At 40.6% G+C, this 27,067-nt stretch overlaps 1 protein-coding gene across 1 annotated transcript in view; it reads left to right on the top strand.

Moving 5' to 3' along the window:
- The first annotated feature begins 6,447 nt into the window (after nucleotides 1-6,447).
- The window catches only part of pdgfc (platelet derived growth factor c), a 41,806-nt gene continuing 21,186 nt past the window's right edge, over nucleotides 6,448-27,067 (top strand). Inside the window, 2 exon segments of the mRNA XM_046406408.1 lie at nucleotides 6,448-7,162; nucleotides 7,165-7,312. Coding sequence (XP_046262364.1) covers nucleotides 7,133-7,162; nucleotides 7,165-7,312 — 178 coding nt within the window. The 5' untranslated portion in view covers nucleotides 6,448-7,132.

The following is a 27,067-nucleotide window of genomic DNA, read 5'->3' on the forward strand; positions in this document are numbered from 1 at the left end:
GCCAGTTCATAAGGGATCTTTGTATTGCTCTTAGTTTGGCCCTCCTCTGGGACACTGGAAGTTCCCAACAGAGGATAACACAGCAACACAGAAATCCCTCCAGCACAACAAAGTGGTGATCTTTGGAGAGCATATGATGTATAAATGTTATACTGTAATAAAATCTGAGTTGGTCTAAATTGGTCTTGAATGGAAATGTTGTATGCTACAAATGGAATTCTCTCATCATATTTGGTATTCATTTCTATAAACCACCACATTTGCCCGGGTTGGTTGTGGTTATGGTTGTAAGACGTTTTTCTTACAACCGTAAGACTATTTTTCTTTCTTTCTTCTTTTTTTTTTTTTTACATCAGAACTGTTGGAGTCAGTTTTCATTCATTTTGTGAGTTTGCACTTCAGACGAACCGAACAGGAAGCCTACTCTTTTGTTCTTCATGTGAAAATAAAAACCGTAGCAGAATTCCACTAAACTGATTTTCTTTCCCACGATTTTGATCCATATCTCATTCATCACATCATGTCAAACAACTTGGGCGGCCTTTCTACATTGATCCCTGTAGTGTAATTGTGACTGACAAGGAACTGCATTTCATTTGCATACAGAAATGAATCAGCACCATATGCGCAGAGATTAACGATTTATGTCACAGGGCATAGTTTTGCTGTTACACTCAAAAGTCTTGCAATTGAGTACAAGGATCCTTTTGTGTTGTCTACAGAAATGTTCCCTGGCTGGCTAGGAGCCACGTGTGTGATGGACACCTTTGTGCCATTCCAGAAATATGTCTGGTTGGATTGAATCAATCTGTTGTGGTTACACATGGCATGCAGACTGCATTTCTACTACTGCTGTAGCTCAAAGGAGGGGTATGTGTTATATTCTTATTGAAATTAAAAGTTTGACAGATGAGTGCTGCTACGAAAGACCTTTTTATGTCTTTTTTACAATGTGCTTCTAAATATCATGTTTGTAATGAAAAGCTTGGCCATACAAGCCTGAATGAATGAGACTTTGATGAAAATCATGAAGGATGAAGATAAAAGGAAGCAGGAGTGATCGGATTTGAGTGTTCTCAACTTGATTTTGGATCCCAATTGTTGAATGTGAAATGGTGACTTTATATATTGTTATGGCTAAAGAAACAAAAATGAAAACCTCAGTGGCAAGTAATGATTGTTATTTGTGTATCATACTGTAAATACTGTTCATGGGATCTGATGTGTAGTCTTCAGCTGGAGTTACATAATAAACTTCTTTTTCTTTGCCAGCATATCTACCATAATAATTATAGATTCATTTTTGGCTGTTAATCTCTTAACAAGCACCCTTTTTGTGTGCATCTGAAAACGACATACCAAGAATAAAACGGTTACTGTTCTTGAACTTATTTTTGTCCTGACTCTGGTTGCTTTCTGTAAGGGAATTCTTTGAGTTTTACTTATTTTGCATCAAAGTGTGTCACAGGTGACACTGAAATCATCTATTTAAAAAGGGATTTTTGTTGTTTTGTTTTATTTTACAGCTCTGCATTTTACAAAAATAACTTCTGTTGTTACTGGGGTAAAATTGCTCACACTGGTAGAATCACAAGTCTTTGAGCTTTTGATTTATGTTTGTTTGATGAAATTGAGTTAGGATTCAGCTGCAAGACCTTTCAAGCATGGGGAGCCCCCCTTCCACCAGCCGATATTTGGACCATCACTTGATAAGGATTTTCGCTGTAATCTTTTTTTCAAAATTAAAATATTGTTATGACCCAGGCCCCTAGGCCAGGTGTAACAATGTGCAAAAAATAATAATACTTTGTGAAAGAATAGATGCCGTCTTTGATTTATTTTCTGGATCAGTGCCCTCATTACAGCAGCACAGTAAACAGGCAGTTTTACAGAACATTGACTTTTCAAGTATTGGCATCTTCCGAGCTGCTGAGTTCCCCCTTTAGTTGACTGATCAGGGTCTGTCGGCTCTTCATGGTGCTTCCTCTATCTAAACTGTGTGCAAGAAATGAAGGACTGAAGGATTTTTATGTAAACGGATTTGCAACATCTTTCAACAACGCAATCACATACATACTTGCCAAACTGCACATTTGAGTATGCATACTTTATAAATTCAATAAATGTGGACACAGACCTGCAGGCTTGCACATGTTCAGCCTCATACAGTTCATCATCACACAGCACTGGGCTCCAGTACAGTACTGTATTGATGAAATTTGGCAGTGCAGTTAATCTGACCACTCGATCATCAAATAAGTAGATTGCCATAATGGAAACTGAGTCCTCCGTGTCAGCAGATGTTTAGCAAGTGCAATACTAATGAAGGTTATGACGGAGGCATCGAGCTGTTCAGCAGGAAATCTCCTTCCAAGTATTTTTTGGACTCTACTCTCTACTCAGGAGGAAGGAGGAAAATCCTCAAGGAGCAAAAGGTTCTTTCCTAGATGAAATGCCCAACATTTGCTTAATGTTAAGATTAAAACTAATAGTCATTTGCTTGCAACATAATAGCTCCTCTGTTTATGTAATCAGATGGATTCCTGAAAAATTAACACCACCTGAGATTAGGTTTTATTTCTCGAATATTTATAAAGGTTACATTGATATTGATGGATATCAATAACTCATTTCAACTGAGGTATCTTGTTTTTGCGCCAGTTTGTACCATCACAATGCAGACATCCTCTGGTTTCATTTATAGAGCATCCAGGAGCAGAAGCAAATGGAGTTTCAGCGTCACAAAAGTAACAACAAAATTTAAATTGAATTCTGTGCAGGTTTTGCTGTGAAACACTGGCTGTATGTGTAAAGGAGAAAGAGCTCAGCCAAGAGTATCAGGGTCTCAGGGGAGTTACAGTAATGGACACAGCAGTAACAAGCAGGTCTCAGTACTGGCCCACTGGGGTCACACTAAGACCTGTTTGGCAGTACCTGTACTTTGTTAGTAACTATCTCAATTACCTGAACTGTACAAGGTGAGGACTATTGTTGGATTTATTGCAATACATTCATCTGACACCTATAGAAACTTGTCAGGTTATTGTTTTAGATACAAGACATATGATCAGGTGATAAAATATGACACAGTAAATACCCCAGCAGTCTTTAAGGTACTTAGAATTGACTCCAGCTCAATCAGTTAAAACATTAAATAACTGCTGACATTTTATAGCATCAGTAATATTTATATATGGTAACATTTTACAATTCAGTGCACAAAATGTGAGTAGTTACTAAGGAATGACCTGATAATTAATCAGTCATTAATGAGTAATTCCTGAATAACTGTTACAAGAGAACGGGGTGGGAGGTACTTTATTCATGAATCATTTGGGTATTAGTTCATAAAGAGCTGTGAATTTACACGCTGACCACTTTAACCAGCCAGGTGACCATGTCACTGTGACCACACTCTGCTTTGAGTCAAGTGCACTGACGGACCAGCCGAAGACAAAATCTAAATGTCTGGATAATCAGCAGAAACACTGGCAGATTATCTTCTTAATGTAACTGAAGTGGGCGGCACGGTGGTGCAGTGGTTAGCACTGTCGCCTCATAGCAAGAGGGTTCCAGGTTCGAATCCCGGTCTGGGCCCTTCTATGTGGAGTTTGCATGTTCTCCCTGTGCCTGCGTGGGTTTTCTCCGGGTTCTCCGGCTTCCTCCCACAATACCAAAAACATGCACATTAGGTTAATTGGCTACTCTAAATTGCCCCTAGGTGTGAGTGTGAGAGTGTGTGGTTGTTTGTCTTTGTGTGTTGGCCCTGCGATTGACTGGCGACCAGTCCAGGGTGAACCCCGCCTCTCGCCCGTAGTCAGCTGGGATAGGCTCCAGCTCCCCCGCGACCCTGACGGATAAGCGGTATAGAAAATGGATGGATGGATGTAACTGAAGTCCTTGTTGTCCCATTTCAGAAGAGCAGATTCCTATCATGATGCTTGCCTGGGATTTCTGAGTCAGCGTGTTTCACTGAATGGAAACCAAAAACCAGGGATTGAAAAACAACAACAGACCTACAACCATCTATACCGGATTAATAATGGTCGTTTTAGAGATGGAAGTCAAATATGTGTGTAAAAACGGAGGTTCCAGCCCCTTGCAGCCCTGAGCTGCAATATATGGATGGCATTAACAAGAGCTCAAGTGGCAAAGACCTGACTGCATCCCTGTGGGGCACCACCAGGGGGCTCCGCTTTCAAAGCCAATTGCAGCAAGGGGCAATTAATCACCATGATACCACCGTCCTCACATCTCTAACTTAATCATAAGACTTTAATATCCACACAACTTAAGTATGACATTGACACATAAAAGTGTGTCCACATATTACAGGACGTAGCACATTCAGAACAAAACATGAGTACAACCTTGTATCTGTGTTTTCAGTGATAAGAACAAACCATGCATTTAACGAGTGTTAAAGACTTCACTCATTTAGAAAGAAATGACTCACTTTTCTTCGGAATTCCTGGATTCCTCTGCTGGCACATTTTTTACTTGAAGTGAAAACCACAATCCCTGCAGGACCACACAGCAAAGGCTCCTGCTGCTCCTACAGCAGTTTCTCTGTATAAATGATGTCATCTCAAAGGCCTTTTTCCTTCAAGGTGCAAAAATGAGCTGCAATCTGGATTTAGCAAATATATCCGCTCCCTTGTGTTTCACTTAATTTCACTGGAAACAAAACTGGTGTTTTGCAGACATCGTGACAGATGTGTGGTGTTATACCGACTGATTGGGAGAGGACATTTGTCTGTTTGACAGTTTGTATCCCAAAAAGGCAAGCAAGTCCAATGGGATTTAGCTGGGAGCTGCCGACTGTGAATTCTCTGTTGTATACATTTCCATCTCCAGTCTGCCCGGTGGACAAAGAGCCCTCCTGGCCAGCATGTTTCTGTATGTTACCCGTGACCCAAGGTCTGCCTTGTTTCTAATTTCCTCTGTTTATTATATTTCTTTTTATCAAAGCCTCCACATTTCACAAGACCACCTTGGAAGTGGCAATCATATGTGGACGAGACAAAATACCCAGCTTTTACAGACAAAACCTCAAGGGGGGAATGAGTGTGTGTGTGTGTGTGTGTGTGTGTGAAAGAGAGAGGGATTCCACAATGTTGAAGTGCTGACATCTGCTGCAGGCCCTTGCAGGGCTGGAATGTGATATTCTCCTTTACACAAAGGGCCTTGGCCCCTGCAGCAGGCACAAGTAGACCTCTATTTGCCCCTCTCCACGGGGGCAACACACATATGAAATGACTGTATCAGTGCCTCATGCCTTCTTTTCCCGGACATAACCGTGATTAAAACAACCAAACCTTCCTTCTTACCTTGATGCTGGAGAGATGGCTGCTCTGCACTCTCTCTGAGGTGGTAGTTTCTGAGCTATGGGGGTAAATTGCTGCAGCATTGCATCATGTGTCTGGCTCAATGGATTCAATATGTCTGCAGCTCTCCTTTGATTGTTGTGTCTGTCCTGCAGCAGACTTACCATACAGTGGGGGATAGACTTTGCCAACAATAGGATGGGAGGAACCACATGAAACACAGTTGATGAGGTACAAGAGTGTGCTGGGGAGAAAGGAAATTGGGAACAGGAGAGAGTATTGTTCCAAGCGGTGTTTCTGCTTTGATATGACAAATTGAGAAGCTCTTAAACATTTCCTTCCACAGAAACATCTAGGCAAAATGCACAACAGCGTGTTGAAAAGTCTTGTGTGGGTTCACATTTATCTTTCATCTCTATATGGAGAAAATAAATCGGAGCTTTAAACAATCACTCCATGGTTACAACACGCTTACTTTGGCGTGTTTCCTTATGGAAAGTTTCCGTTTGAGCAGTGAAGCTCCACATGTGAAAATGCACTGCGGACTTAATGGTTTAAATGTGTATATGTCACAAATTTGATGGACCTTGATGCACTGGCAAAAATGTAAGAAGGCCTCAAAGGCAACAATGATGCAACCCAGCAGGAAGAGCAGGAATAAAAGATCACCGTGAGCTCCAACACAGTGAGAGCAAACACATAGCAGCAAGTGAATATTGTTGTATTTTCCTTCACCAGATGTAGATCTGTATTTTTTTTCTGACCATAAAATAAAATTTGTGGTGATTAGCAAAAGGCATGTATAAATTGATATAAATTTCATAATATTGCATTTCGTGCTGTGTGAGACAATGTTTAGAGTGAAAGAATATCTCATCTTCAGTGTGAAACTACGATTTTGTTAGAACATGATATCTTCTATATCTTTTTTTCATTTTATGAAAAAGCTATTCTGAAAAAAAAAAGCAGAATGAGTAAAAGGTATTTGTACTAATCATTTAATCTGGGTATTATTTTTCCGTTGTGGAGGTAACAGAACACAAAGTTTTTTGCATTGTTTCCTACTGAAACTACTGGAAACCTGTGAAAGTTTATGAGACAAGCGGGTCTGCTTTTGCCAATTTGTGACTAAAAACTGGTGAAACGCTTCATTGGATCGGACAGCAACGGAATAGTTAACATGCTGGGGAGTTTCCTCGGCTGGGAAGTTGTACTTTATGTGTAGCACCTGTTGTGCCGTCAGTTGGCAGTCTCCAAAAACCCAACCCTCGGCGCGCAGCGATATTTTATCTCAGTCTCCTCAAAGTTATGACTCGAGACTTCGCCAGAAAACAGAACTCGTCTCAGTGTTGCGAATGATTTCTGGGCACAGACCATATCAGGTTGCTGGACTCCCTCACCGCGTGTGAGCTTTTGCTGTAATGCGTAAAGATCTGCGGGGATTTATTCAGTGGGAGTCAAAAACGCACCGTGGACGCGCGCACCAGCCAAAATGCATCTGTGCCTCTCTAATGACCTCGTAGTGTAGCTGACATGCCTGCAAAACGATGCTTTTACAACTAAATCCAGGATTATAATTACTTAAAGCCAAACTTTGTCCAACTTTCCACGGAACCAACAGGTGCGTCTTTGCATTGCGCAGAAGCGGCTGATCTGGAAGCTCTGGAGGAGGATTTGTGTTGATTTAGGGTGAAATAAATTTCGTTTACGCCAGACGGACTGATGATTAAGATTATGTGGATTCTACTCTACGTTTATCCTCTCCAAATGTGTCCGAAACAGCACCGCTGTCCTGTAAACGGCGCATGTGTGTGGTGATACAAACCATCCCGTCTATACAGCGCTTTGTGATCGCCAACCACCACTCATCCAAATGATCCTTCCATTATTATTCCTTCTTGCATCGCTTCTCCAACAATATGGCTCGGAAGCTGAATCAAGTCTTGTCGGCAAATTTCACCCTCCAGGTGTAAAGGAACAAAACGGTGAGTTTCCACTGCTGTTTGTTACTCAGTAATTAATCGAACGTGAACTTTTATTTCTCACACTCTCACACTAAATACTTACTCCAAGTAGTCCTAAAGCCATTCTTTTTAAATGCACATCTCGCCTCAGTTTGGACTTCAATGAATGGGGGCATTTCATTCAGTTCAAACAGCATTAACCAGCATAGGAAGTTCAAAATTACCCTTTACCTTTAAAATGTACCCGTATGTTTAAGGGGAAAACCCACTAAAATTCCAGGTCCCCCGGGAGAAGTTTTCCCTGAGATCATAAAAAGGCTCCATTCAGAAAGCAGCAGTGGCTCCGGGCGATGTAATTCGCTTACCCTCTGAACTACACCGAGTCGCTTTCAAATCCAGAAATCCGGTTGCTGAAAGTGATGGCGCATCTGCAGTGAGTTAGATTAAGTAAACAATTACTCTCGGTGATCTCCTGGCATTGTGGCCAGTTTGACAATCAAGGTCTCTGTAGTTGTCGTGTGCGTGCGTGCTTGTGTGGCTGTGGGGGGTGTAGGGGCTCACACTGTTATATTCCCATGATGAATTTGATGCACCTACTTGACCTCAGTTTCTCTTCTCAGCCTGTATAAATTCTGTTAATCCACAGATTCTTTGGTAATATCCACAAAGCTCTGACTAAAACACATTATTATACACAAATAGACAATTAGGAACACTCATACCAAGCCAGGATATATGAGCAACAGAAATATAGGCTGAAATGACAATTTTGCCAAAAGCAGTCCATCTGTAATGGCACTTGTATGTAGTGTTAGTTAGTTTGTTAGTAAGTCTTTTATTAGCTATTAAAGAAGCGAGTGCAGTAAATAGTAAAGCATTTGTATTGGACTGTTGTATTGAAAGAACTGCATCCTGCACTGGTCAAACTTCATTCATTGCTCAGTTGTCTGTAGTCACTGGGTTTGACTGGCCTTGTGTGAGGACATGCAGCACTGACTTCACCACAGTAACAGTCAGGGCTGGGAAATCAGAGTCTCCTGCCAGGATCCCCAGGTTTAATCAGGGCGGCTGAGAAAGGAAAACAACAGGGAGGAGAGAGGGAAAGGAAAGGCATGAAGGAGGTGGACAAGGGGGAGGAGGAGGGGGATCTGTGGGGTGGAGAGATGTTAAACTGTCAAAGAACTCTTTAAAACAGCGGTCACACATTGGCTGAGGGCGAGGCTGGCCAGGCCGTCTGTAACCTTTGAGTGGAGTGTCTGAGTGCCCACCGTTGTGACGTGCTTGATTGCTGATGCTCTGTGAGACAATCTGATATCGATCTGAGGGAGGAGAGAGAGTCAAACCTGTCTGGCATGTTTAGTAGTAGTTGCCTGGAGAATTACGGTCCCCAGTCGTATTAAACTTGGCAAACAGCTGCTGATGACTCCATACGATATCAGAGGGTGCTGTTTCCCATTGCAGGTCAGTGTTGTGCACAGTAACCATCTGTCACAATAAATGATTTGCACAAAAGTCTCAGAAAGGCTAGCAAAACATTTCAGGCATAAACTCTGAAAAGCAAATTTTGTGTGTTGTGGTAACAAGTAATGTGAACATCTGTCTTTGTGTGTCAGCCTTGCGATCGACTGGCGACCAGTGCAGGGTGGTCGGTTGGGATAGGCTCCAGCCCCCCCGTGCCCCCCCGTGACCCTGACGGATGAGTGGTATAGAAAATGAATGAATGGGTGTTATAATATCAACATAATGAGAGAAAATGAATATCAAAATATTAGTTTTATCCGCAGTTTTTGCCGCTGAAAGGTTAAGCTGATTAACAGTTTTCTGATTGTGTTAAGGCATCTTAAAACATTGTTTGATAAATGTCAGTGTTTACCTTGAATGATTTTCATTCATTTAAACTACAAACGTTTCTCTTAAGAAAAAGTTTTAGCTGCCTGAATCTAACAACATCGAATGCATGCACAACAGACAGCGTTATGTTTCTTCATTCAAAAATGCAAATTAGTCACTTATAAATGTATTTTGTAAGGGACAAAATTGTGATTTGTTGTAAAACTTCAGGTTTTATAGTATGTGTATTTAATAATCGTTGTTTTTATCTTGTTTAAGTCGATAGACTCAGGCGTTCCGCCGTAAAAACCAAAGCTGCACCTTGTCTTCCAGCATATTAACTAACAGCCTCTATAAGCTTGTTTCATTACACTGAGATGGCCTTTGTTCATGCTACAGTGTTTATGATGCCTTTTTTCATTAGGCTGTGATTTGCTGGCAGAGCAAACGGTTGCATAAAAATGTACACTCGTCTGAAGCTGCATCTCAGCCTCTCAATCGCACAGGTCATCTTCACATCTTCTCTAAGTTATATGGTCCTACTTCACTCTTTCTCTAGAAGGATATGTTTTCGTGCCCCCAAGCCCACCCATAAACCGCATGCCCCGGTCTTATTGGAAAAATCCGGCTGCAAATATTAGTAGGAGATGTGGCTTACCTGCAGATATTCCCACATATCCCTCCAGAGCACCACTGGAGGAAGGTATGCAATGCGCAAGACCTGCCAGTGATTACAGAGGCTGCTGTTCCACTAAAGATTACGAGATTAGGGGGAGCACTGGGGTTATAAAGGTCACAGGCCCATGTATTCCATGTGTACTTTTCCACATCTACATACGTACATGGAGGGGTGAAGAGGTACATTGTGCATTCATTAGATGATGATGCAGGCAAACAGGCGGTTTAAAGCTCAGACTTAAAAAAACAGGAAAGAGAGTGGGTGGCCTTGTTAGGAGTTATGACTGTTTCAGACATAAGGTGAAGTGTACGTCACCTGTTTATTCATAGATGTAAGCTGAGTTAAGTTGTCAATAGCATAGAAAGCAATGAAGCAGGAGGAGTTGTTTTGATCACACAGGGTTCTCCACGTAAAAGTCCCATTCATTTTTTACAGAGGCAATGTTCATGCACAGACAGCTAAAGCACCTCTAAGGCTTGTATAGGCGTGAAGCTCCCATTTGATTGACTGAAGATTAACAAATCCATTAGAAGATAACCCTGTATGCTGCACTTTAAAACTTAACATGAGTTCAATCACAACTCCAAAGAAGCATTTTGTTAAGAACCATGTAATCACAGAGCTTAAAATTTTGCTGGGTGTGCCACTAATGGTGAGCAGAAGCAAAATTCTACTTCATCAAAAACCTGATTATGCATTCAGTAGTTTAAATTAATTCGCTTGTTTGATTTTTGGCCAATTTTAGATGCATTAGATAACTTTTGTAATTACAGAGTTTTCTGAAATCTTCCCCTGACTGAAAAAAGCAATCGCATGAGCTGAAGAATTTTTTAAAAATCTAACGGTTATAACATACACCTTTAGCAATAGGTGCTTGTCATGTTCCTCGATTGAGAAAATTACACTTACATTTAAAAGAAAATTTCCAAATGGGACTGTACAATGATAAACAAAGAGTGTCTCGCACACTTTTAACTCACATATGCATATAAAATTAGAACAATCAAAATGGTTTTTCTTCCAATTTATATAAGGTAGGGGTAACACTCTTTTCCCCAACAGCTACAAGTGTGGCCAAATGGCATTCAAGTTCCCATTTTGTTATTTTAAGTGGTCTCCATAGTGCTTAAATCTGTGTTTTAATTTGAAATTACGACATGCCTCTTAAACCAGTGAAACAAAAACTAGTCGGTCTTGGAATCTCCATTCATTCTTTAATACAGGTCAGATGTTTCCTGAGTCTGCTTCCCTGGGAAAGCTTGTTTCCAGTTAGAGGAGACTGCACTTTGATGGATAGGCTTGAATAAATGAATGCAGCACCATGCAGTTAATCACTGTAGTGGGCATTGCAATGGCAGCTGGTATGCTTGGTTGAATTAAAACCATCAGAGAAAATCGACGGCTCGAATGTTCAATGAACTCAGCAGGAAGCCAAGAGGGCAGCAATTACACCGAGCATATCACTACTGTCAGACGAAAATCACATATATGAAAAGAGATTTGTCATATTGGTTAAAGAGATTTCTTATTTTCTCAGTAAAGCCCTTCATAGTTTGAATTTGAACAATCCATGCTGAACTGGTTTCACATACCCGTCCATCCTGACAGTCTCTAAACACATCAGTTTCCATGTAAACCTTCAGTATATGTAAAAGAATTATTTTTTTCCAAAATTAGAAGTTATGTGATTTTTCCACGACAGCAGCAAAAGAAATCCCCATCCACTGAGTACAAGCATGTCTGTGTCTACTGGCAGGAGGAGTTTTTCCCTTTCCCATCTCACTTCCAGAGTGGGGGGACCCTGGATAACACAGTGTCTATGTTTTCCCTGTCAGAACTATTTGAACGCGGAGTGCTGTATTTGGCAAGCTAAGCGTGCCACCGCCTGCCTGCTGTTTGTCATTTCAGGCAGCGAGAGCACTGTCTCCCCCACCTCCTCAAGCTGCCAAGGGAGTTTCAAAAGATCACATGTGGAAAAAAATGTCCTACACAGACAAGTCTCTCTGTGTCTGGCTGAATCATTGTTCACAAAGTTGTCTTTGCTCTGGTCAGTGCATTCTCTTAATGCCTGGGACACACTTAGCTCCAGTGGTGCGTCAAGCTCCAGTGGTGAATGGCAGTACTTTTGGGGGCAAGCTCTCTCTCTCTTTCTCTTTCAGAATAAGGGTAAGCAAAAATCATGTCACAATCTTTACTAATCATTATGTGAGCCGGACACCATGTAGGAAGTTAGAGCTGGCTGTAGCAGCGCTGCCGAAGCAACGCTGTCTTCGCAGACGCCCGTGAGTGCAAGCTGCTGCAGTTCAGCAGCACAGCCTGTGTGGCCTGGCTGTAATGATGTCAAAAAAAGCAGTAACACCTTGGTCTCCAAAGAAAGTGCAAGAATGTGGTAATTTGACCCTGTAATAATAGATCACTGTTTAAAAAAAGTACAGACAAATTAAGATGGCAAGTTCTCACCCATCTCTGACTTGAGTGATTGCGACGTAGAGCTGATAGGTATTTGGTTTGTTTACATGATTCCACAAAAGGGCATATTTAACAGGTTACATGTAGTCAGAATATCCCATTGTACATAATACAACACAATAGTCGGACATCAGATGTATGTGTTAGACAGCTATATTGCAACGGCTACCTTGGCTAGCAGTGAGGTTAATACAGCAACAGACTGAATAAAATAATTTCTTCTTTGTATGTGCACTATGCACTGTTGTCACGCATTCCATGGTGAAATACATAGCTATGTCTTTGTTTATGGAAGGATAAGATGACGTTTTTGTGAATGAGACACACCCTTATCTGAGTAAAGACTACTGAAGTGCCCTTAAGCAAGACAAAGTGTAGGCTACAGACTTGCTTGTATCAGGAGTTCAGTGGGTGTATTTGCAGCTTCCAGTCGTGCCTGAAACTGTCTCAGTAGAAATCAGGGTGTTGGTGAGAAAACTCATTCATGTTCAGAAAACATTCCCTGGATAAATAATGTCTTTAAAAAATCTATCTGATGTGGCTCTGTGTCCTCTTTGAGTTTCTTATCGCCACAGCTTCTGTAGCCGTCTTATTGTCCTCCCTCCAGCAGCCACCCTCCAAAAAGGAACCCACTCTCTGAAATATTACCAGTTTGCAGATAAGGATGGTTCGAGGGTTACACCATCAGCTTTGCAATATCATTTCAAATGTTTGCCTTTGTCAAATTTTCATTGCACATGCTTGCTCTGAAAGCCACCATTTCAGTGGCAGCAATAAAAATTTTATATTATCACTTTCCCTCACAAGCAAAATAAATACAGATAACAGTTTTTTCCTTATCTACAGAGCAAAATTACATTGGTTGAAAAGCAATTTAGCTTCCTTAGCGGAAGGAGTTGGTGAATGTTATCAGCTGTTTTTGCACGAGGAGTCAAGTAGCGACAGTCTGTCCAGCTGGCAGCAAAGCTGCCCCACATGAAGCAGACTGAACAAAACAAAACAAGAAGAAAATGAGCAACTGTGAGTCAAGTGCCTGCCTCTGAGACTCTCAAAGCAGAAAAATGTACAGTATATAAATGTAGACTTCTAAACAAGGTGCTGCAAATAGTTCTAGTGCTAACATTGATCCTGACAGGCGGAGGGAAGTGTCTGCCTGCTGCAGTCTAAACACGAAGGGTGGAGTCTGTCTGCCTGAAGTCAAGATTACTTGTCAGAGCAAATACCTGTCATTCACCCTGAGTTGGCAATGTTTCCTCAGTCCCCTTTGTGTTTTTTTTACTGTGCTGATTGTTGTCCTGACCTACTGCTTTACTGCTCTCAATCACATACTGCTGTTATGGGTCAACAACACACCTACAGAGGACAGTGTGCTTACTTTAGCAGCTCTGAGGAACCTAAGGATCATAAAACTGAGCTGAAAACACAACAAATATACCATTTCAATCCAAAAAGTGGAAACGAGTTACTATAACCCAACCAAAGTATCCTTCAAAACATATTCAGAAGAAGATTACATTTATATATTTAGATATCTTAATCTTCTGCAAGGGAAGAATTAGAGTAACGAAAAGTTATAATTCACAGGTATTTTGTGTTAAAAACCAAGCTTGTCAGGACAAGCAAATGCATTTCTCTCAGTGTTGGTATGTAGTATAAAAACTATGACAGTGTGAAAAAAAAATTGTTTGATGTTCTGTGAATTCTGGCAAGAATGTTTTTCATTCTTGTTGTTACAGAACTGATTCCCTTTCATACAGAAGCCCTGATTGATAAACCACTTGCATAAGCTGAGCCTGTGAGATAGTGAATCTTTGCTATCATGGCAAAGTTTTCATACAGACCTACAGGCCTCAGTTGTCCTGTGAGTATTGGCTGTCTTATGACAACTGGAATTCCACAGAACTAAAAATCTTGGCAGTGAGACAGGTTGACCTTGGATACCGTTTCTGGAGGGCATGTCTGCAAAACTTGGCAGATGTCATCACCTCCTATTGGAGAGGTATTTCGAAGTGTCCTGTAATGACTCTACTCCACAATTCACCAGGCTTCATGGGCATCACCTTGCAGTTGACTGACAGGCAGCTTGACCAGATCAAGTGTTGAGGAATCCCACAGCTGTGTCTTTTATGATATGATAGAATAAGAGTCTGGGTAACACTTTACACTAAAGTAGACAAGATGGCTCCACCCCCAGCTCCCCCTGTGTCCATGGACGAGACATTCTACCATAGACTACTACTAGCATGATTAGGCCAGCACTTTGCATTGTGTGTGGGTCTAATGATCTACATGGCCACTTTCTTAATAAGTCATCCTTGAATGGCTATATATCAGGTGATAAATCAAACTAAATCAATAACCATCCTTATTGCATCTTAGCAACTTTTTGAACTTTACAGTTCATTTTATGGTATCATTTACCGCCCTTTTAATTGTCATCAAAATTTTGAAAGCATGGCCTGATGTAGTTAACGAGCTGTAACTCTTCACTGCTCAATTTGAATGAAACCAAATTTGTGAATGTTGTAGATACGTTCAAACGTTTGTGATATACTGCCTTTCCGGCACGTCCCTTGGTGTCTCATCCAAAGACAGAAGGGGACTCTTGGGTTTTAATGTACCTCCAATGCAAATGCATCCAGGTCAGTATCAGACAATGACCAAAGTGACTGCACAACACGACAAAGTTTACAAAGTGTACAAAAAAAATCCCAAGAGACACGGAGGTTGGGGTTGAATGACAGGACACACAAGTGATGTTCACCTGGGACACCAGAAAAGTATGAGTATGTGCAGAATGAACATTTCCTACATGGTGCTACAGTAACTAACAGTACTACAGTTCTTGCTGTCTTCAAGTATATGCAACTTTGTACAAAAGTTCTCAATGATCATGCGCATGAAGCTTGATTCCAGCAGCTTTACCTTGTAACCATTCAACACCATCATACTTTTTCATCACATTATTCATTTACGCCAAATTTTGGGTGGCATCTTTAGACATAAATCACATACAATGAAATGTCATTCTAGATGGCGCAACAGAAGCAGAAGCAACAGAATCTGATCCATCAATCACATATGTTCTTTTCAGTAACTACAAATACATATAATTCTGAAAGTACATTATAGCAACACATTGTGCAAAGTAAATTTTTTTATAATATTTATTGCTGTACCAATGTTTAAAATAGTTTATATTTTTTTTGCATTTCTTTAATATTTTCATCTCAGAATTTCATAGAAAAGCTGTCTCACGGGTCACAGCATGCAAACCCTTCAGTGTGGAAACCAACTCATCTTCCTCCCTTCCTGTTCATTATGATATGAAGGGTTCTGCTTGCGTAAAATGGAGCTACTACATTCATCAGATGCAGCAGAGACATTTCATGGTTATCAAGCATCATCATTCATGATGCTAATTTTAGAGAACTGCAATGAAAGGCCTCATACAGTGTAGACTACACATTAGAAACATCAGCGCAAATAGGATGTCTGATTTAAACAGATGAAAGGGCAATAAAATGGAAATGCAACTATGATAGCATCATTTTGCTGACTTCAAAACATTAGAGCGCAAATAAAATGTGTGTGCTGTACTTACAGAATGCATTGGAGCAGAGCAAATGCCTCTTGGACTGGACTCAGTTAGGACCAGGTGATTAGCTTAGCATCTCCCTCCAGTCAAAAATGTGTTTTTCCTCTTGTTCCCACAGTTCAATGTTTGAGTTTGGAAACTTGAAGGCCCCAGTGCATGTACCCTGAGAACAGATTTCACACTGAAGTAGGAGACAACTTGTGTCAAGCAGTTAAACTTTTGCATTTTTTTTTTCATGTGGTAATTATGCTGTCTATGTCCTGCAAATACCTTATCAGACACACATATGTGGTGGGACTCCACTGATAGTTTAAACAACAACATGATGAATGTCAAAACTTTACAAAAACCCCATCCTGTATTGTATATAGGTGCTAAATTGCTTGTCTGCTTGTCAAATTGTCACTCTCACATATTGTCAAATATTGTTTTGGACTTAAAAACCCATCCATTCTCTCTCAGTTAGAGTTTTGTTTTTATATAATTGATAAATGGTCTTGTAGATTCAGTAGTAAAGTAAATATTGGATGTGTGTTTTCTGCAGTGCAGCCTCAAGCATTTCAGGTTCAAAATATGAGGACATTAAGGTTGTTTGGCTTGCTTGACCATTCATAGCAAATATAAATCTTAACAGAATCACCTTTTCTCTCTCTGTATTGCCTATGTAGCATGTGCTGCATCCCACACCCTTCCAAAGTTTATGTGGAGACATTTGTCTTGCTTTCAGTTCCCATTACCTAAAATACTTACAGCATTAACTCAAAAGTCATGCATGCCCATGGAAATCAAACCACCACTGTGTCTTCTTTATGTGCCATTGGAGGAGACTGAGAAAAGAACCACGAGCTATTAAATGGAGATGTGAAATATCCCAGCTCTAATGCATTTAGTGGGGGAAATAAAAAACACACCTGTCCCAGTAATCAACAGCGCAGCGCTGTCCCATGCTGGCTGGATTATGTCACCTAGCACATGGTGAGATGTGATATACGACACTATGCCAGGGGCGTACAGAGACGGTAACCCAATCACACATACTATTTTGAGAATGTGCATGGCTTTTCCCAAAGCACAAATAGGTTTTCAGTGCAGACTCGATATGCTCTGCCATGGCATACTTACACTTGGATCCTCATGGGAAGGTATCCATTTCTACAGCCCAAATGGGATGAAAATGCACTTCAGCTATTAAGTCTTATGGCTTGACTGGAATGATTTTGCCAACTGTTTGTGTGCATGTTTGTGGGTAGCCGTCTATGCACTGAACGGGATCTGCAGCAACCTCCATCTGACAAAAAAAGAGTGAAATGACCTCTTACTTGAGCCAACGTCTCTGTAGTACAGGATTGTCTGTGGTACTGGAAAATGTTTTGTCTTGGAGCTATAACTTCATACCCCGTCACTCTGGTGGCTTCCACTGCTGGAATTTCTCTCTTCTGTAACACTGAGTAATTAAAGAGAGAAAAACTCAGAACTCAAAACTCAGCAGGCAGATGATACCAAAGATAATAGAGGACATACAATATGTTAAGGCCCATTCAGTGATTTTTCAAACTCACTTTTTAAGGGGGGGGAAACATAATATCCCAACACTTTTCTGTTTGACTCCCAGGTTTTCATTGAGAAAACGTTTGTGGTGAATTCAATACAGGGTGCACTCTGTAACTTTGTTGCAGTGTGAGGAGCTGTTGTCCTTGTACAATGTTAAAAAAATAACTTGGCAACACTGATGGATTTACTGGAAGATTGCACTTTATTCCCTTAACAATACGCAGATTCTTCCAGTAAGCCAGTTAGAGATGCCCAATTATTTTTTTACATTTGGTTCTCTTGGTACTTGGGCATCTAATTGACTGCTGAAGTAGCAATACTCTTTCTACAAGTACTTGCACTACAAGTACTTGCACTATAGTACGTACTTGCCAGTGTGTACTAAGTAGTTGATTTGTCTCTGCACATGTTGCCGTACTAAATGCTTCTAAGTGTATCGTAGTTGATGATTAAAAGGGATTCGGATTCTGGTTGTGGTGTGGCACTTAATGAGAGGTGCGCAGAGGAAAGGGCTCGGTGCCCAGATGCTGCATGACTCAGTTGTACCATATGACAAATTTAGTCAAGTGGTGAAAACACAAAAGGGTTTTAAAAAGATCTGGAATTGCACTCTGAGACTAGATGTTGTAATCAGAGGATGCCAAGTCAGCTTAGGACTTGCAGAAATGTGATTTCTCTGTGGCTGCACCAAAGCAGAAAGTTTCGTAGAAAGTATTGGGCATATTGTAACTTTATGCTTGGTAGGATGCATTCTGACTAGAGTGCTCAGAAACAAATTATAATGAATGAAGAGTGGTAATTTAAGACATTTTGGCTATAGGCACTTTTCAGAGCAGGCATTTTGACTTGTCAGGACAGGAAAAGCACAGATGTAACTAAGTAAGTAATCTGTGCCAACAAGCCACAATGCAAAACATAGTAGTTCCAAAACTAGCACAACTAGAATCAGAGTAGCTTTTGTTGATGTTTTAATTACACCTGTGGTTGACAGGTGAAAAAACAGGAGTGTGTGTGGAACTCTAAAAAAAGAGCTTTATAATGTCAAAAAATTATGTAGTGTAAGTTCAGAGCCAGCAGAATTACAGTTATGGAACAAAGTGGTGTACACGGAAAGCATGTATTATTTGATTTTGCAATTTGTTTTTTAATGTATCTGTTGGGCTTGAATCACAGATTGAACATTTTGTGCTGTAGTAATACATCAGTGTGCACAGCAAACAACAGCTGCTGGCTTAGCCAGAAAAAGTTTTGATAGTAGAAGAGCTCATCTGTAAGAAGTGCAGCCCAAACTTGCAATGATATGCAGTCACTGCTCAGATTAAATAAATAATATATAGAAACACTTTGATCTGTATGAAACACACTGACCAGAATATTAATCATTTTACTGTCTCTCTTCTGATCCTTCTAAGACTTTTCTCACTCCATTTTCTTCTTCACGGGGAAGATTGTGTGATAACAGCTTGAAAGGACACCTTCTGAATGAGTAATGCTGAGAGACAGAGAGTGTCTGGAAGAAGACTATGACAGCGTTCCCCCAGTTAGTAGACGAGGTGTTAAGTCCCCCTCTTCCTCTTCCTTTTCCCTCCATATCATTTGAACATCTGTTTAGCTTCCTCTAATCAGGGCTTTTACGGACAACAGCCTTAAAATGGCCCAGAACCGCACCGACTAGTGAGACGCCATTGACAAGCAGATCTTTCATGCGCAACTCCGTTTGTCTAAATCTATCTTTCATTTACTGCCTTGACAGCCAAAGTTTGTTCAGCACTTTGTCTGCCTTCACACCTGTTGACAAGCTCTAGCTGGGAACTAAAGCGGGTCACTGAGTTTGTCTTGTTTTTGGCGTAGTTCGCAGCATTGGATGTTCATGGTGATGGATTTTCTCAGGAAGATTATCGACATGTTTGCATGCACGCTGTGGGCATATTTCATCACTCAGTTGCTGCCTGTGTTTCTGTTAAACAGAACCGAGTGAATTCATCACTCTGCCTTTAGAAAGCAGTTCTGTTCACAGATAAATAGTAGAACAGAGAAGTCGAGGCTCACATTAGATCCATTGTTTACATAGCATTACATTTCAGAGAGAACACAGAAGCATATTAGGACTTTTCCATAACACGATCAATGGCTCTTCAGCTGCTAAATGTTCTGAGATGTTCACCTGTTACTTGGTTACCTGTGACTGTCTGATGTTAGGTGCTGGGCAGGTGCATTCACTTTATTGGAGTTCACTGACTGAAAAGAGCTGCCTGCTGACAGTGAGGCTTGTGTGTGAGATGGCACTGAAGCAAAAAGATAAAATGGATCGGAAATATTTGAATACACTCTGTAACGCTTATGGGAAGAGCAGTGGGGTGATTGTTCATCACTACAGGGACAGCTTTCACATTTCACATATTTGTTCCCTTATTAATATTAAGTCTTGATTGGAGAAGCTTGCAGGAATGACTTTTGTTCATTTGTATGATCATCATTTACTCACTAATACATTTGAGATTTATTAGAAACTAACTCAACACTTCCTCATCTACATGCTAACCACTGGTTACTACTCAGGCCACAGCTGGCCACAGCTGGTAATTAAAGCTTAGCTCAGGAAATGAAGTTTTAGTAAGACTTATTTACCCAGACAAGCATAACCACTTCCTATGAGCACGAGGAGGGCATCTGTTGCACTGCTTCATGAATATTGAGGAATCCAAAGACAAAATAAAAGTTTTAATGACTAGCTGTGTGCCTCCATTAGTGATAATGATTGCAACAAACAAGAGGGTTTTATTTCAAGGCAAATGGACACGGATGATTGAAAGACTTTTTCTGTGAGCAGTCAGAGGGAGTTAGAGAGGAGTGCTGAGGGGCCTTGTATCAAACAATGGACTGTCAGAGGCTTAATGGTCTGTTTAAAAAGGCAAACTGGGTGCTAAATGCTGAAAATCTCATCCCAAACCATTGACCGAACAAGCACATTAAAATGAGACCCACTGAGTTTCATCGTGAGTGACACTGCAACAGTCCTCAGCAGGTATTAGTCATGGTGTCGTGTGTGTGTGTGTGGTTGAATGCAAAAGAGATGTGGTCAAAGAAGTCCTTTACAAAAAGAGACTGTAATGGTTTGATGATTTTACAAGAGCAAACACTTAAATAACACATCACCGGTGGTTTACTACATCACTTTCCTTCATTCAGTCACAGCTAGATTTTAATTTAGTTGCTGGGGGTGTTTATATGGCCTTGTGTTTCCCTTAAATTTTTTAGGGAATCAGGCTGCATAGACAGCTGCTGATTGGATCAACGGCCCAACTAAGGTGAAGCACAAAAAGTCTGTGATTTTTGTTGTTGTTGTTGTTGTATTGTTTGTTTGCTTGTTTTCCCCTATCGATTAGTAGGGAGTGTCAAGTCTATTTTTTAACTGATGTAATTCAAACACTGTTGATAGCCATTGGCTCAGCCATACATACTATTTGCTGTAGCGTGCTCAAAAGACTGTACATTCATCTCCATGAACAAGAATCCTATGGATTGTATTTTGTCACTGTTTGGTTGCTACTGTTGTTCAGGGGAAAACAAATGTCAACACCAGACAAATATAAATTTTTCGTTTGAAACCAGATCTGAAGTGTGGATGACACTTCAGTCTGGAGCTGGGAATTGCTGAAATTATGACCAACTATTTCATTATAAACTCTTACAAATTTCACACATCTGTGACTTCTTGTCAAGAGTAACTTCAAAGAATTGAAATTGAAATTGTGTAAATCATCAACATTCAAAACAATCAACTACACAGATTGCAGGGCTCAAAGCCATAGACGTAATGTAATGTTTTTATGTTCATATACTGTTTGCATCTTATAACACTTTTAAGATCAGTGAGAGGCAGAGGGAGAGGCTGAGATGAGACATTTCTTCAAAAGATATGAAGTTTCAGAGTTTTGCTGACTGTGACTTTGCTTCCTAAAACCTGCATAGACTCAGGTGTATTTCTTTAAAAAGTGCAGCCATAGTAATTGAAATACAAATCCTTTGGAAACCCTTGGATGAATAAAGCCACAGAGAGCTGCTCTGTGAGCAGCATTACAATTATATAATAATTCTACTCCCCTCTTAAGGGAATTAACCTGCAGACACTAAGTCACTGCCCACGCCTACAGTCGTTTCCCCTCAGAAACATCAATTTTCCTATTTTCTAATCCTCAAATTGCTGCTCATGTCAACTCAGAAGATCCAGGTACAAACTTGCTTGGTTTAGTAAAGCCAGCCCTTTGGCAAGTTGTTATGCTGGGATGTATGCACAGATGTTGTTCCCTGGAGTTTGGAGGGCATACGTTTGGTTCTGGCTGAAATCTGAATTATTAACAAAGCAGACTTTTGACTGGGGGTCCTCAGTCTTTTTTATTTCTTTTCAGCGAATTAAATGCACTCTTCATGTCTTTCAACAACTGCTGGCACAGTGCTTTTGAGCAAAGCAAGTACCTGTGGCTGTGGTAGGTAGCAACAAACCTTTATCTGTGTGTGTGAGAGCAGGACGTTACAGAAAAAGAGCTGTTGTGCTCAGCAATCCCTCCCTTGGTAAACACAGGTTGTAAGGAATATACTTCCATTACCCTGGTTCCTGCACTGCAGCTCCTCTTCTGTAGACAGCTCGCCCAAGAGGTTTTGAAGCCTTGGTGGGATGGCAGTAATTAGAGGTCCAGGGCAACCCGCTCAAAGAGATCAATCTCTATCTGGAAGCAGAGCCACAGACAAAAAGAATTTTATCCTTAAACTGACACAATTAAAATGTTCTTTTACTTGTCTCCTTGTCTGCTTTTTTGAATTGATCATTCAAATTGCCACAGTTGAAAAACTCATCAGACATTTGAGGGCTTTACTCAGATTTGCCTGCATTGCTCATAGCTTCTCGAAGGATTGTTCAGAGGTTGTGTTTGCTATGTAAATTGTATGGTTTTCTGGAATTCTAAAGAGTCGTTGCATTTAGATGGCTTGAATTTAGGGGCTGCAAGTTTTTAAGAACCAGGAATTTTTATATACTTAGCCTTGGGAGGTCCATGTTGCTTCAATCTTCATGATTTAAGATAAGATTAAAGTAATGAGACAAGGGGAGGAAGATGTGTGAAGACAAACTCACTCAGTATGTGAGCGTGGCTGCAGTCCAAATTGTAACCTAAGCTTTACTGAGATTCCAGTGCAGATATTTGCAGCCCCAGAACAATTTAGAAATCATTAGCTGAAAATTTTATTATTGATCTCTGTCAAGCTGTTCATTGCAGATTTGAGTGCTTCTGTCGTGTAGCCAGGGAGCTACAAAGTGGACTGTGATCAGCTATCATTCTTCTTTGCTACATTCATTGCAACTTTGATCAGTCTTAATCGTAATGTCTGCTCTAGTACAGCAAAGCTGTCTTCCAATCTGGCTTGCCACAGATCAAGCTGCAATTTTGTCCAAACATCCAGCTGTCCAGCTCCCAGATGTGACTACAAAGCAGCCTGTAGCTGCCATCCACAGCTGCGGAGAGAAGTTTAAAAAAGACGTGGTTCATCTGTCAACGCCTGGTTTCCAGCCAGAAGAGGAGGTTAAGCTCGTCTCCCAGTGTTTGTGAGAAACGCCTCACAGTGTTTTTACTTTCTTCTTTACATGCTAAACTAACAGTCTATCCACTTAACTATAGTTAACTTTGACAATGACTCTGAGTTTGACAACTGACAAGGAAACTGAGGTTGATATGGAGTATCCTTCATTAATGAGGGTCCAGGCCTGGATTGTAATATGATGTGAGAATCAACAACAACAAACTTACAGGTCTGCTCACTGTTCTTGCAGTTTACTCACAGTTTTAGCAAGTGTTTAGTTTGTTGCTTTAAAATTGTTTTCTTGTTTTTTTCACTCCATCGCATAGAGATCACTTATTAACTATTGTCTTGGGATTATGATGGCAATTTCCATTGGTGCCACACTTTGCTTTTTATGTCCTAACTGTGGTTTTTAAAGGTCCAGTGTGTAGGACTTAGCAGGATTTAGGAGAAATGTAATATAATATTCATAATAATGTTTTGATTACTGTATAATCTAGTGAAACTAAGAATCATTGCGTTTTTGTTACCTTAGAACCTTTCATAGAGTCCACCTTGTCACTCGACAAAATTCACCTGGCTTTGTCCTTTCCTGCATGTCTAAAACCCATAAAATATGGACTACGTTAAATGACGAGCAAAATGTCCTTAAAAGTGGTGTGCTGCTTAATTTTTTACTTCAAATAAGAAAGACAGCATTGGATTTGCTTGAGACTGGAGTTGATTTTGGTGCTGATATCACATCTCAATCAAGGCTCAGGGCCTGAGACACAGAACACCAGAGGGTCAACTAATAGACGGCTATAGTGAAAAGACTGACACTCAATCTTCCTTTCTGTGCATGCCAAACACAAGTGTGGGCACTAATTAGAGGCTCCAAGAAATCATTCAGGGGTGGGGAACTATTGTAACCTGAGGAGAAGCTGTTGTGTGTTGATGAGTTTGAGTCACTCTGCTGGGCAGGCCAAAGCCTGAAGGGTTGAAAGACTGCGGTTTAGTTTAGTGAGTCTGCTTTTCACACAGCATCATATGTGCTTACACACTATTGTGCATCCGCTGTCATTAATAGCCTGCAGCTGTGGCTTAATATAACCTTATCACGATTTGTAATCATTTCTCAGATAACATTTTCTGTATTGCATTAACAATATGTTTCATGGCAGTTATGGATGTTAAATCCTTCATGGCCTTGAGGGCTTTTTATGTTATTAAACACCGGCTTTTTTACTGAAGGATTAACTGGATGTTGGTTTGTGGTTTAATTGTTTTCTAGCAACTGTGACATATGGCAAAGGCTTGTTGGTTTTTTAATATCAAGATCTTTTTTTAAATTAGGTGTGATGACTTTAGATTGATTTTCACCTGAAGCAAATAACATACATTTCATTTTATTTTTTTAATAACAGAAAGATCAGCACATGCTGATGGACATCAACCAAATTGCATATGTTTTGTCAATTAATTTTCAAAAAAAGTCCCAGGAGTTGTTTTAGTAATATGAATCTGAGATCTCTTAATTCCAACATTCTTGATTACTAATTTGTTTTAAGACAAATATAAACATATAAAGTATGGATTCTCTGTGGGAAAGCTGAAGATAGAATATGACACACTATATAGACAAAATGTTGGGACACCTGATTATTACACCAACAGGGACTTTAATGACATCTCATTCTGAATACACAGGCAGCTTTGCAGCTACAACAGCTTCCACTCTTCTGTGAAGGCTTTCCACAGCATGTTTGAGTGTTTCTGTGGGAATTTGTGCCCATTCATGCAGTAGAGCATTTGTGAGGTCACACACTGATGTCGGACCAAAAGGCCTGGCTCACAATCTCCGTTCCAGTTCATCCCAAAGGTGTTGGATGGGGTTGAGGTCAGGGCTCTGTGTGGGCCAGTCAAGTTCTTCCACACCAAACTCATCCAACCATGTCTTTATGGAGCTTTGCTTTGTGCACTGGGGCACAGTCATGCTGGAATAGAAAAGGGCCTTCAACAAACTGTTGCCACAAAGTTGGAGGCATAGCATTGTCCAAAATGTCTTGGTATGCTGAAGCATTAAGATCTCCCTTCACTGGAAGTCAGGGGCCAAGCCCAACCTCTGAAAAAGAGCCCCATAAAGAGGTGTGTCTGGATACTTTTGTCTATTTAGTGTACTTACACGCACTACTTACACATAGTAAACATGCACAGGCACACCACACACCATACACACACACACACTAGTGGTATCAGGTTATGCCATCTGATCTGAACTACAGATGCGTGGCCTCTGCAGCAGGCGTCAGCAGATGTCCCTTTTACCCACTCTGACAGACTGACCTGTTGGTCAGACAGAGACCACCCGTCAGTCAGGCGACCTCGGAGTGCAGCACCCTTGCTTGAAATGGTGTGAAAGAGTTCCTGAACAGGTCATTGCCACCCTGACCTCTCCAGGGTCCCTGGTCTGGCCTCCCACATGAAAGTGGAGTATTTCATAGCAGGGATCAATAAAGTATCACATTATTATGTTACGACACAGAAAAAGCTATGGGGTTCAGTGCTTTATGTGCCAGAACTGATGACATTTCTTGCGATTTTTGACTTTCATGGGTCATAATGGTCCTGGACCTAATGAACCTGTTGATGACATCATTTTGTTGATGACCCACTGCTCCTGTGTGTTTCACTGCATGTTGCATGTGGGTGTTAAATCAGTGAGGGGTTAAATGCAGAGAAGAATTTCATTGTATATAAAAATATACTGACTGAAGTAGTCTGTCCTTATCAGTGCAAAAACATCAACAGCTTGTCTGCTATCGTTTATCTTGCATCATCACAAGTGGCAGACTGCTTTGTGACATGCTCACATCTCCTTCATGATCAGGGATGTAAACTTTTTATGGCGGGTTCCACCACACATAGACACAGATGGTTTCAAAAGGCTGCTTTGTACTGCACAACCAGTGAAAGTTGAAAATCTATAGTAAACCCTCGAAATATGAATTAATTATTAAAAACTGAAAATTAAAATTATTGAATAGATAGTATTTATGCTGCGACTAGACTTTGTGATGTGGAGCCCTTGTGGTTTTGTTGCAGTTGTGGGTGACAGGACAGTTAGTACTGGTGAGCCCTCTACAGGTTTGTGGCCCAATTGCATTTGCACACAATCTGAGATTTTCTGACACATTTGGCATAATAGGAAACAGCAGAATATAATTAAAACAAAACAGTTACAATGAGAAAAACTTACCTTAAAGTATACTGAGTGTAGATCATCGATATTTACTTGCCAAGAATGGATACTGTGAAACACTGACTTGGCTGATGACAGTGATGGTGAAATTTCTGCCATGAGATGGTCTCTAATCAACTGAGGGGAAAAAAGTGAGGTGATGCAGCTTTCTAAATGGGACTTCATGTGTGTAAATGGACATATAGTATCAATGTATTGTAATTATGCACTTCAGATTGCATGCATTTAATAATCATTAAGTTGTTGAGACAAGTTTTGGTGAGTTATCTATATGTTACAAGCTTGCGCTATCTTCCCTCCCTTATTTCGGTGACCTCTGCAGCAATTTGGGTGTCAAAGCTGTCAACCATGCTTCCTCTTCAGCTCAACACACAGGAGCTTATGCCTGGCAGATTAAATATCTACACAAGCATCCCACGCAGCCAAACAATTATTTAATGGTATGAAAGATTCCCATGCCGTGTTTCAGCCTCCTTTTTTTGCCCGACTGTAAAATCCAAAAGCAATAAATATCTTCAGCAGGGTTGGGAATTTACTGCACCCGTAGTAACCACTGCACCGTCTTAATAAGCAACATATGTGGGAGTGATTGCAGTGAGGCTGAAACGCGTGCACTGAAAAAACTGAATTCTTTGTCAGGTACAGTTTCGTCACCTGAGCAAAGTTGCTTCAGTGCAGTCGCTCAGAGCATCGCAGTCACTTTGATCAGCAGGTAACATGCTGAAATTAAATGCATTTTGGATTTATTGTCACACTGACAGTGACTATTGATTACCAGACAAGAAATAGGCGTCATTAGTGGTTACGTGTGAGGCTGCTGGGAGGACACAGTGT

This window comes from Scatophagus argus, chromosome 12 (genome assembly GCF_020382885.2).
Source record: "Scatophagus argus isolate fScaArg1 chromosome 12, fScaArg1.pri, whole genome shotgun sequence".
Lineage (NCBI taxonomy): Eukaryota > Metazoa > Chordata > Actinopteri > Scatophagidae > Scatophagus > Scatophagus argus.